The following is a 12903-nucleotide window of genomic DNA, read 5'->3' as shown; positions in this document are numbered from 1 at the left end:
AACCGGGTACGGAAACCTAGAAAACAGAATCTCTGTGCACTTTGAAAAGGCCTCAGACGGCCTCTGATCCAAAGTCGGAGGAAAGGATCATAAATAGCCCTCGACTTTTACACCCCTCAGCAACAAGGCTCCACTTTGCCAAATTCCTGTCCCTTGTGTTAGCAAAACCGTCCTCCCGTTTAGATACAAAGAATAAATATTTGTCAAGAAAAAACATAGGAATTTGCAAACTAGATTAAGGACTAGTCCTGCTTTATCGTTGCCAGTCTCCAGACAAAGTAGGAGTTGGAAATATTTGGTTAAGCTGTGTGTAACCCATTACTATATTTCTAGCAATATGAAAGTTGAGGCAGGAGGATTACTGTGAGAATGAGGGTAGCCTAGGCTACAGAGAAAAACTCTCCAAAAAATAAATAAATAAGACAAAATAAGTTAAATGGATTTGTCAACTGACTTGACCAGACATTTTTTTTTTGTCATTAATCTAATTAATGTCTTTGGGGTTTTGTTTGTTTGTTTGGTAGTCTTTTTATTTTTTTCCAAGACAGGGCTTCTCTGTGCAGCCCTGACTTTCCAGGAACTTACCCTCTAGACCAGGATGGCCTTAAACTCAGAGATCCTCCTGCCTCTGCCTCCCAGGCACTTGAATTAAAAGCGCACACCACCATGCCCGGCTCTCTTTTGCCTTGTAAACAGAAAACAATACTTTTCACAGTCTTCTGTTTGCCTGGCCTGAATCTTACTCATTTTTCTCATGGCCCCAGCTTAGCCAAAACACTGCTTTACACACCACCATGAACTCTGATCTTTTTATGGAAATGTCCAGGACTTAGGAGAGTGAGGCTAGTGACAGAATTGGCCATTGTCTTACAAACAGCGGGGGCTTGAGGTCCAGGTCAGAGTGATAGATGTTCTGCTATAGGGTAGGCAGTGTTCTCTGAACTCCTACGTTTTCTCCAGGACCTCTGTGCATTTCACCTGTAGCCCCAGCTCTGGAAGCAATGCTCCGCTTACAGGAGGGACTGGGCTCTTTTCAACCCTCTGGAAATTAAAAAACAATTAACGTAAAGAAAACAGAAAGGAAGGAGGTCGGACAGAAAAAATATAATGAGGAAGAATTGGGGAAGAAGCAGCAAAGGAGCCAGTGCGACCAACCTTCCCCGAACCGTCCCACTGACCTCCGCTGTCACAGTTAGGACCTCACACTCACACTCACACTCAGGCCCACTGAAATACCGCTTACCACTGAGCCACAGTACCTTTGTGAGATTCTGTGTTACCAATTGCTGTGGCTAGAAGGCTAATCGTTACACAGTAATGATCGGTGAACAGACTTTATCAGGAAATTTACATTCATCAGTCACTAACTTTTCTACCCTCAAGGAGGTCACTTAAGGTTATTTTTTACAAATGGCTTACATTTTACTTTCTAGCCTAATAGTGAGCCTTTACTAAAAATGCTTTTCTATGTCATCCAAGGAATTACTGAAAGTTATTGCGTTATTTGTCAATATTGTATCCAAATAGACATAAATTATTCACTATTGTTTGGAAATTAGGTGGTTTCCAAATTATTCCATTATAAATAACATTTTTTATTTTTATAATAAAAGAAAAGGAAAAGGAAACATAAAACTAGTGTTACATTGTGCTTGACACAGTAATCCACCAATATCTGTCTGATGAAAGCTTTAAACTAGTTCTCAGTGAGTTTTCAAGGTGCCCATCAAATGTTTTGATTCTAATTTTACTTGTAGTTTGTGGGAAAGTATTAGAAATTCCAGGGCACGGTCTCTACCTGCCTTAGACAGTCTTGGATGAAAGACACACACAGTATTTCTATATTTAAACATGTCTTAGGCAGCACAACAGTTGGACAATTGCCTACCCTCCATGTTATTAGAATCTACCTTCCTATCTGTCACCCAAGTTATTATTATTAGGTTTCATCTGGGCTGCTCTGAGCTCTGATTGGCCAGCCCACACAGCCACGTTTTTACGGCTCAGTTAACGCATGGCGGCTCTCTTCTCTCCTCTCCTCTCTGTCCTTCTGTTATTCTATAGTGACTTCTATCTTTTTTTCTATATGGCATTCGCCCTTAGCCTGTGAAAACCTCACCCCCACCTATGCCTCTTCTCCTCTGCTATTGGCTGATAGCATTTTTATTCACCAATCAGAATTAACTCGGGGGTGGGGTCCCAGGGGCTATGTGTAGACTCTAGGTTTGATCATTGCCATAGACAGCAAAAGGCAAAGCCTCGACAATTCCAATCCCCCTTTCAGTCCAATAACAACATGGAGGGTAGACAGCTCTGCCCAGCTCCTATGCTGCCTAAGGCAGACTTAAAGATATAAAGGCTGTGCGTGTACTTTTCATCCAGGAACACAAATGGTCAAAAGCAGGTAGAAACCCTGTGCCAGGATTATTAATATCACCTACAACAATAGTTTGTCTCATTCTTAAAAATATTTGCTCACAAGTGCAGGTGGCCGCCACAAAGCTGTAACACAGACAAGGCGTGATTTTGAAGTAAGAGACTTTTGTCTCTGGGGAAACAGAACTTATAAAACATGGTCAATCTGCACATATGTAACAGATGTGCAAGCCCAGTCTTCATGGGGGACTCCTAACAGCAGGAGCAGGGGTTGTCTCTGACTCTGTTGCCTGCCTTTGGATCCCTTTCCCCTAACTGGGCCACCTTGTCTAGTCAACAGGAGATGTGCCTCCGTCCTACTGCAACTTGCTATGCCAAGGTGGGTTGAGATCCATGGGGAGGCCTCCCTTTTCTGGGAAGAAAGGGAGAGGGAAAGATGATGACGAGGAGAAGGGAGGCTTAAAAGGAGGGTCTGGGGGTTGGGGATTTAGCTCAGTGGTAGAGCGCTTGCCTAGGAAGCGCAAGACCCTGGGTTCGGTCCCCAGCTCCGAAAAAAAGAACCAAAAAAAAAAAAAAAAAAAAAAAAAAGGAGGGTCTGTGGCAGGGGAGTGACTGTTAACGGGATGACCAGATCTTTCTTTGGGCTGAAAACCTGATTACTGCAGCTCCGTGTACTCCATCTGGAACATGGCAGCTGTTAGTCATTTATCATCGGAGAATGGAATCGCAGATAGACCAAAATATTGATTATTCCCCCCCCCCGAATCTTGAAATCTAAGCTGCGTATATTCTCCCAATCTGAGATGCCCTGAATTGTAAAGGTTCTTGTTACACACTATCACATTGCTTCCACAATAAGCTGTCCACACCTTGCTGCCACTAGATGACATTAATGGATTCAAGAAAATCCACAGTTAGCTCACTCTCTCTCAAATCGAGTGGCGTTTTCCATTACACTTCTAAATACTTGTAATCATCACCCATATGTCAACCCATACACCGGAGGAGAGCATGAAAGGGCCTCTCCCTGATAGCCATGACCCTTTTACTTAAGCCAACATTAAGAAGTTTTATATGTTTATCAACCATTGCTGATTAGTTTTTTTAAGATTTATTTATTTTATATATGTGAGTACACTGTAGCTGTCTTCAGACACACCAGAAGAGGGCATCACATCCCATTACAGATGGTTGTGAGCCACCATGTGGTTGCTGGGAATTGAACTCAGGACCTACGGAAGAGCAGCCAGTGCTCTTAACCACTGAACCATCTCTCCAGCCCCCCTCCCATTGCTACTTATTTAGAGACAATATTTTTACTCTTTACCTTTTTAGCACTGTTTCTCACTTGTCAGACCTCTTTGTATATGATGTGTATTATGTAACCATTTTTGTTTATTGCAAATACTACTTGAGGTTCCTAGTTTGTCTTTCTATTCGACTCCAGAAACAATTCTCCTAGATGAAATGATATAATCTCTGATTGTAAATTTAATAACTGCTCGTGTGTTTTAAGTGCGTACGATATTGAGAAATGTAAAGAGAAGGGAATCTACCATCATTAAACGTCGCATCGTTACCACAGAGACCACACTTTACATTCCTCGTTTCCTGTTTTCTTGCACACTAAAACATGACATTTCTGCACAGCAACAGATAACCATAGCACTTAATAGTTTCATATCACGAAGGCAGCAGAGTGATTACCTCCTAGTCACAGTTCTTTCCCCGCTAGGATGTTTTGTTGCCAGCAGCAACAGTAAGATAAGCTTCTACTTACATCCGGCTAACATGTTAATATAAACTTGTAGATGACCTTTTTTAATTTTTATTTTATGTGCATCAGTGTTTTGCCTACATGTCTGTCTGTGTGAGGGTGTCAGATCTTGGAGTCACAGACGGCTGTGAGCTGCCATGCGGGTGCTGGGAATTGAACCTGGGTCCCCTGGGAGAGCAGCCAGTGCTCTTCACCGCTGAGCCATCTCTCCAGCCCCATGATGAGGACATCCCACTCCTGATTACACACCCAAGATAAGCGTTTGTGCCTGTGTGACTGGAAGTTCATGACGATTGTTAGTCGTCAGAAACTAGAAGCAACTGAAGTGGCCCTCAAACATGGATTTGCATTATAGCAAATGGAGTACAACACAATGATGAAAATTATGTATTAGAGCCTACATGTCGACACAGATGAACCTGAAAACATAATATCAAGCCAAAAAGACAAGCCATGAGCCAGGCATGGTGACATACTACTAAAATTCCAGCACTTGGGAGGTGGAGGCAGGAAAGCAGAGTTCAAGGTCAGCCTCACTACCTTAAGGCCTTACCTGGATTCTATGAAATCCTGTCTCAAAACAACAGCAAAAAGAGGCAGCATGCTCTAGTCATGTGTGTACACCCATGCCGTGGATACACTGACAGCACCAACTGCCTCAAGTTAACCAAAGGGGGGAGGGGCATAAAGTCGAGAGAGATGTAGGTCAGGATGAAGGGACCTGGGAAGAGCTGAAGGGACGGGAGAGGGGGTGTTGCAGTGAAAATAATTTATTCTCAAAGAATAAAATTATGTTAAAAAATAAATAAGACAAGGCCCAAATACAAAATGGGATGATGAAACATATTAATATATACTATATTATATACTATGTTATATACTATGTTATATACTATGTTATATACTATGTTATATACTATGTTATATACTATATTATATAATATGTTACATGCTATGTTACATGCTATATATTATGCTATATTACATATTATATTATATAATATATTAATACTATATTACATGCTATATTACATACTATATTATGTACTATATTATATACTATATTACATGCTATATTATATACTGTATTATATACTATGTTACATGCTATGTTACATACTATAGTACATGCTATATTATATGCTATATTATATACTATGTTACATGCTATGGTACATACTATAGTACATGCTATATTATATGCTATATTACATACCATATTACATACTATATTAAAAAGTATATTATATACTATATTATATAATATATTACATAGTATATTACATGCTATATTACATACTATATTACATGATATATATTATGCTATATAATATATTATATACTATGTTATATACTATGTTACATGCCACACTATATACTATATTATATGCTAATAATATTACATACTATATTATATACTATACTACATACTATATCATATACTTTATCATATACTATTTCATATACTATATTATGCCGCATTATATACCTCATAACTTAAAGTTTGACAGTAGATGGGGTTGGGGATTTAGCTCAGTGGTAGAGTGCTTGCCTACGAAGCACAAGGCCCTGGGTTCGGTCCCCAGCTCCGAAAAAAAGAACCAAAAAAAAAAAAAAAAAGTTTGACAGTAGCTGAAGTAAAAGCGTTTTGTTAAACACACACAGTGGCAAAGTTATTGTACGTAGAACAAAAGCAAAGGGTGGTCGAGGCAGGCTCGCTGGAGAAGCAGGGCCTGGGGAGGCAGGGGATCCCATAGGACACTGGCAGACAATGTTCCTATACTGGCATCTTGACTCATTAAATGGCACAGCCATGACCTATGCACGTGGCTTCAGTGCATTTCCAAATGCGAACTTTAAACACAGTTTCTGACCAGTCCTTCCTCCTCCTGATGGATTTCAAAGTGAGAAGCAAAGTTCTGAACTGTTTTTGCAAAGTGTCCCATTTTTCCTGTGCCAGTCTCTTTCCTGCTGGTTTGCAGTGGTGTCTTAAATCACTTGCTTTGCTTTTAAGTTCTGTTGTCTCTTTCTGCCAGTCTATTTTGTATTGTTATCAACTCACTCCATCCCATGGTACCATCTTCATTACCGTCTTCCAAATCATGACCGTGAGTCTGGAAAGATGGCTCACTGGTTAACAGCACTTACTGCTCTTCCAGAGGACTGGAGTTCAGTTCCCAGCACCCACCGGGGCTCACAACCACCTGTAACTTCAGCTGCAGAGAATCCAATGCCCTCTTCTGGCCACTGTGGGTATTGTCATACCTGTGACATGACACACAGACACAACATATATACATACACATACACATAAATAAAAGTTAAAAAATAAATATCTTTAAACATTAAGACTATTGCTACCCCTTGTCTTTCCCTATGAACATCTTAATTTCAAGCTACTTTGAACTCTCAGAAGGCACAACCCAAACGCCTGTGATTTTTTTTTCCCCAAGTCTTTTTGTGTTTCCCTGAAAGCATGCTTTTCTCTTTCCCGCTCTCAAATTCGCTCCCTAGCAACCGTGGGCAATGTGTAATGAAACAACTTCATCCACAGAAGTTTCCGGTCCCTCCATGCAGCCCCGACAGAAGACTCGCTCTCAGGCTGGGAGGGACTGGGATGCTGTGTGTGATAAACAAGTCAAAGACTAAAGAGACAAGCCACGAGGTGGTGAGAGAATCGATCATCCTGAGTAGGGTTTGCTGTGTGAATGTGATTCTCTCTTTTGTTCTTGGGGATGCAGACAGGATATCGAACAGCAGCTGGGCTCCCTGATCTTGGCCACGGACATCAACAGACAGAATGAGTTCCTGACCCGCTTAAAAGCTCACCTCCACAATAAGGATTTGAGACTGGAAAATATACAGGACAGACACTTTATGCTTCAGGTAAGCAACAAAGGCCACCTGGCCTCGCCAAGTGAAAACACTTAGGGATGCAGTCAATGATTTTAGCACGTTTGAGAAGGAGCTACAGGCTGTGGTAAAGTTAGGAGTCATGACCTACTTTGTCAAAAGCTCAGAAAGAGGTGCAGCTGTTAAGTGCTTTCCAAACAAGCAAAAGCGAGTGATTTTTCAGAAAGTGAAAAATCTCTCCTCTTTCCTTGTTTGGTAACTGCCTCATCACAGAGTAACCTCGATGGAAGGTTACATGTATCAGTAAGCATGCAACCCTATCTTAGTTACTTTTCTATCGCTGTGGAGAAAACATTTAATTGGAGGCTTTCTTACCATTTCAGAGGGTGAGTCCATGACAGTTGTAGCAGGCAGCGTGCACAAGCATGGCACTGGAGCAGCAGCTGAGAGCTTACATGTTGAAACAATGATGAAGCAGAGAGGGGGGAGGGAGGGAGGAAGAGAGAGAGGAAGAGGGAGGAAGAGGGAGGAAGAGGGAGGGAGGGGAGAGGGGAAGGGGGAGAGAGATAGAGCTATGAATGATGTGGGCTTCTGAAACTCAAAGCCCACTCCCAGTTTCACGCCTCCTCCAACAAGGCCACACCTCCTAGTCCTTCCTAAACAATTCCACCTCTGGAAACCAAGCATTCGGATACATGAGCATGTGAGAGTCATTCTACACCCCTGTATACAAAATACCTGTGCTGGGAATCACACCCTGGAGGGACGGCCTTTACCAGGAAAACCACAGCAAGGGCCCTGCAGCCAAGCCACCTGCATCACAAGCATTTACCATGTTTTATGCTGTGATTGAAAGCTAATCAGTGTGATGGGTGCTATTGAAGGACTGCTTCTGCAACTTGAGAGGATCCTGTTAATTGCAGTGCCACCAGCCCTAGGAAAACGCGCAACTTTCCTTCACCTAGAGCCCGTCCAGATCATCTTTCCCTTCCTTTTCTACCTGAGCCCTTGTTCGGGTGAGGTTGAGAGGCTCGGTACCCTGAGACAGACAGGCGGACCTCGCAGTAACTTGACTTGGGTACATTTGCAACTGCAGGGACATTCTCTCTGACAGCCTCTCCATGCCCTGCCCCTTCTCAGATCGCCTTGAAGTGCGCTGACATTTGCAATCCTTGTCGAATCTGGGAGATGAGCAAGCAGTGGAGTGAAAGAGTCTGCGAAGAATTCTACAGGCAAGGTTGGTAGCTCCCATGGCTGAGGGGTTGCTTCCCCTTCTCCATTTGGGCAGTTGTCCTAATAAAACAGGAGCAGCTAATCTGTCACGACACCTGCTCTTATATCAGCTCTAATTATCCGAACCTTCTTCTTTAACTCTTCTTGTGAATCATCCAACCCTTTCATGTTGAAGAAAGTTTTAAATAAATATAATAAATATCACAGTTACTATGGAAAGAGGTAATAACGATCTAATACAATGAATGAAAGCAAGATGCACGTGCACATACAGACACAGACAGCCCCATGTGTGCGTGTGTGTGTGTGTATACATATATATTTTTTCACACATTTGCACATGCATGTACAAACACATATATATCATATATCATATACATACATATAGATACATATAAATACATATAGATACATATAGATACATATAGGTATATATGTTCACATCTTTTCTCTCCACTGTGGCTATAACAACATGGTAGACAGTTTGACCTTCATTTTAATGAGCTGAGCCCAGCCCCGAAGGCTAAGCATTGTTTGGAAGTCAATGTCTTCCACTTTGAGAGAATAATTCAGAGCCCTTTATACGCCTTTTTCTCAGGTTCTTAAAACTTCCGATGATATAGGTCCAAGTTAGCCAAAGACTAACAAGAGTTACAAACGTCAGACCATTGGAGTGCAGTTTCAACAATAACGCATATGGGGTTTTCTGTGGAATGCTGAATGGTCCTAAGGTAGACCAGGATTTTTCAAAGATTACCTTCCTTTGCAATAAATCAGCGAGCAGAACCTTGTCGCTGGGTGGGATGAAGGCCTTTAAACACAGGCTTGATACTTCAGGCTAGGATTCAACACTCAGGATGCTTGCCTGGGCTTCAGCAATGCCCTCGTGCTAGTGACAGGATCAGGTTTAAGAGGCTGGGAACAAATAAAGCTTGAAGCATCCCACATGCCAGCTCTGTGGGGAGGTCAGACAGCAACAGTGAGCCTTTTGGAAAAACGTCCACTGAAAGACGTGTCAATGACATCTCGGTGGGTCCAATGACAGAAGGCAAAATAGGGCTGGGTTCAAGCAGGGGCAGAGGCTCTACTCACAGTCACGGTCCAGGAGTAAAAGTCCTCGTGCAACTCCCATGCCTCTGAATTTCACGTGCACTCAGTATGAGTCATTAGATGTTAGAATCTCAGTTCCCGTTGGCCAAGGTATAAGCTCCACTGAGCTCAGAACAAAAGTAAGCGTGATGAAGTTGGAACAGGGAGGGTTTAAAGTTAGGGTGAGCACTTGCTTCCCTGAGTGATACATAAACTATTGAAATAGCAGTAGGAGAGAAGGCTGGGACTACAGTATTGAAAAATCAAGATTCTCCTCTGTCCTACTTGCTTTTGATTCAATCATGGGCTATGGTTGGTGTCCATTGTGGTTTAGAGCTTTAATCTGCTCATCTGATACTTTATTCAAACTCTAAGCGACTTGGGGCAGCAGTCCCACCACTTGGGTAGACACAGAGTTCAGGAGTTAAAGTTGTTAACTCTGAGGAATTAATGACATCAAACAATAAGGTTACTATGATGTTTCTTTGAAAAAAATATGGCCCTGGTGAGATGCGTGTACACAGCACAGTAACATGGAAAGATGTAGAATGTTTCCCACCGCAGTCACTGGGGACGAGCTTTCACGTGGATCTCCTAGCAGTTGAAGGAGCCAAGGAACAGACCCGTACCTTTTCAGTTAAGGGTCCTGCAGTCCAGACGTCCTGTCTGTTTTGAGAAGGAAGACTAGCCTCTGCTCGTCTGAACTATCTTCCTTCCATATTGAATGCTTTTTAACTCTATAGAAACAATTCCTGTCATATTGATGAGCCCTATCTGAATTTTGGTTATGGATTCAGACTCAAACGCCAACTCATCTTCCCAACAGCCAGGCTTCTATCAGCAGTTCTTTTTTTTTTTTTTTTTTTGGTTCTTTTTTTTCCGGAGCTGGGGACCGAACCCAGGGCCTTGCGCTTCCTAGGCAAGTGCTCTACCACTGAGCTAAATCCCCAACCCCTCTATCAGCAGTTCTTAATTGTCTCCTCCTCCTCCTCCTCCTCCTCCTCCTCCTCCTCCTCCTCCTCCTCCTCTTCTTCTTCCCCTTCTTCCCCTTCCCCTTCTTCTTCCCCTTCCCCTTCTTCTTCCCCTTCCCCTTCTTCTTCCCCTTCTTCCCCTTCCCCTTCCCCTTCCTCCTCCTCCTCCTCTTCCTCCTCCTCCTCCTCCTCCTCCTCCTCCTCCTCCTCCTCCTCTTCTTCTTCTTCTTCTTCTTCTTCTTCTTCTTCTTCTTCTTCTTCTGCTACTGCTGCTGCTGCTGAGACACAGGATCTTGATATTTAGGAAAGGCTGGTCTCAAACACACACACCTGCCTTGGACTCTAGACTGCAAGGGCCACTATGCCTGGTTAGGAAAAACATGATGAATATAAGGAATTACATTAAACAAACAAAAAAAATCCTTTAAATTGAGGTTTCAGCTACAGGGTTTCAGGGAGGAAAATGGCAGCCTATGAATTAGGAAAACTGTCAGATCCTCAGGATCAGGAGACTTAGGGTCCCCCTCCTCTCTAGCTCTCAACACTTTAAGAAAGTTCTTTGTAAATATGGGTTGATATTTCCTCAATTAACCTGGTTTTTCAAAAAAAAATTTATCAAACATCCACCTCTATCTTTGTGTATTCCTCAGTAAAACATATTTCTATATGAATAATTCCACACAGATGTTATGATTGCCATCAAGAAATATGATTGGTTCCATTGTAATATCCCAAATGCTAGTTGCAACATTCCTGGAGGAGAGACTGTTTGATTTTCCTCTTTGTACTTTCTACATTGAGTAGTAGAATTCTCAAAGACAACAAGTGTTTCACACTTGTCTGGTGAGTGAGAAGACGAATAAAGAACCTCACAGGAAGACAGGTAATGGAAGAGACCAGTAACGGAAGGCTCACTGCTCTCCATTTTCTAATATGGTGTCTCTGAGGCTCATGTGGCTAGCTAAATTTTAATCAATTATGATGTAAATAAAAATTAAAATTCTAGTTCCTAGTGTGTTAGACATGCTTCAGAGAGTTCCCAGAATAGAATGTGTCAAAAACTTTTTCCCTCCTACTGGTTGTCCCCTACACACACACATACAGAGAGAGAGAGAGAGAGAGAGAGAGAGAGAGAGAGAGTAGAGAGATGCAATTTTTAAGTTCGTCCTGTTTGTTGAGCACACCTACTCAAAGGAGCCACTGTTAGCGATCACGGATGCCCTGTGGGTTTTGTCTTTAGGCAGCTCTGAGAACCAATGGTCCTAAAGGGTTCATGATGATTCCAAGGGAAGGAACAGTAACCCCCAGAGCAATTTCCTCCAAGTGTTAAAGCTATTCCTCCATTAAAGCTGTTGGTGCACATCCTATGAACTCTTGGATTGCTATGTGTTTCCTCTTCTTCTTTCCTCTTAGGTGACCTTGAACAGAAGTTTGAACTGGAAATCAGTCCTCTTTGTAATCAACAGAAAGATTCAATCCCTAGCATACAAATTGGTGAGTTGAAATCTGGGTTTATTTAAAATGAACAGCTGGACACCTCTACCAGTAGTCACAAAATAATTGATGATGATGATCATGATGATCATGATGATCATGATCATGATGATAACAGTAATAGTAGTAGCAATAACAACAATAACAACACACAGCCTTCCAGAAATCTAAATGGCTGGGGACAAACAAACTCTTTAATCATGACTGACCTTTTAGATAATTATCATTTGAAAAATCAGAACAATTAAGGAATGGGGTTTGTTATAGACCTTTAACTAACTTAATACTAAGTTACGGTATCAACCTTGTGATTTTAGAATAGAGTGAGAATCAAGAAAGACTTGGTAGCGCGTACCTATTATCCAAGCACTTGGAGTGATGAACCATTAAGATCATAAATTCAAAGCCAACATACACTTATGCAGCAAACTCAAAGCCAGACTGAGCTGCATATTGGACCCATCTTAAAAGCCAAGAGCTCAGAAGGTGGCTTAGAAGTATAGCGCTTGTACGCAGTGTGCAAGGCCCTATCTGTCCCCAGCACTACAAAAAGAACAGAATCCATGCACCAGAGCGATGACTGGGTCAAGCTCCAGGTTCAGTTAGAGACCTTGTCTTGAAGTACAGGGAGGACTGGGTGAGAAGATGGCTGTCCGTAATGCACCTGCCTCATAGGCACACAGCCATGAAGATGTACATGTCTAAGAAGTCAGGCACAGAAGCCAGCACTGGAGAGTTCCAGAGATAAGAGGATCCCTGATGCTCACTGACCTGCTGTCCTAGCTGAATTAATGAGAGACCCTGTCTCAAAAAATGGCAGCCGGATAAATGGCTCAGCAGTGAAGAGTGTGTAACTGCTCCTGCAGAGGGACTAGAGTTTGGTTGTTAGCAAATGTCCAATGGCTCACAACTGCCTCTGCAAGCTCATGTACACATATGTCCGTACCTGCACACAGATACACACACATATATGTAAATTAAATAAAATATTTTTTAAAATAATTTTAAAAATAAAGGTAGAGGGTAATCTTGGAAAATCATCCAGCATACCTCTGGCTTCCACACACAGATATGCACACACATGTGCACACATGCAGGAAAATACATACA

General features: G+C 42.1%; 1 protein-coding gene across 7 annotated transcripts in view; it reads left to right on the top strand.

Moving 5' to 3' along the window:
* Positions 1 to 12903, top strand: part of Pde7b (phosphodiesterase 7B) — a 318757-nt gene that overhangs the window by 291046 nt on the left and 14808 nt on the right. For all 7 annotated transcript variants that reach the window (XR_005488707.2, XM_039082826.2, XM_039082864.2 and 4 more), the window contains 3 exon segments: positions 6895 to 7039; positions 8147 to 8243; positions 11713 to 11793. Coding sequence is in view for 6 of the 7 variants with exons in the window: in XM_039082826.2 (XP_038938754.1) it covers positions 6895 to 7039; positions 8147 to 8243; positions 11713 to 11793 (323 nt within the window). In the remaining variant the exon portion in view is untranslated.

Source organism: Rattus norvegicus, chromosome 1 (assembly GCF_036323735.1).
Source record: "Rattus norvegicus strain BN/NHsdMcwi chromosome 1, GRCr8, whole genome shotgun sequence".
Classification (NCBI taxonomy): Eukaryota; Metazoa; Chordata; class Mammalia; order Rodentia; family Muridae; genus Rattus; species Rattus norvegicus.
This window is presented reverse-complemented; position numbering and strand designations above follow the sequence as displayed.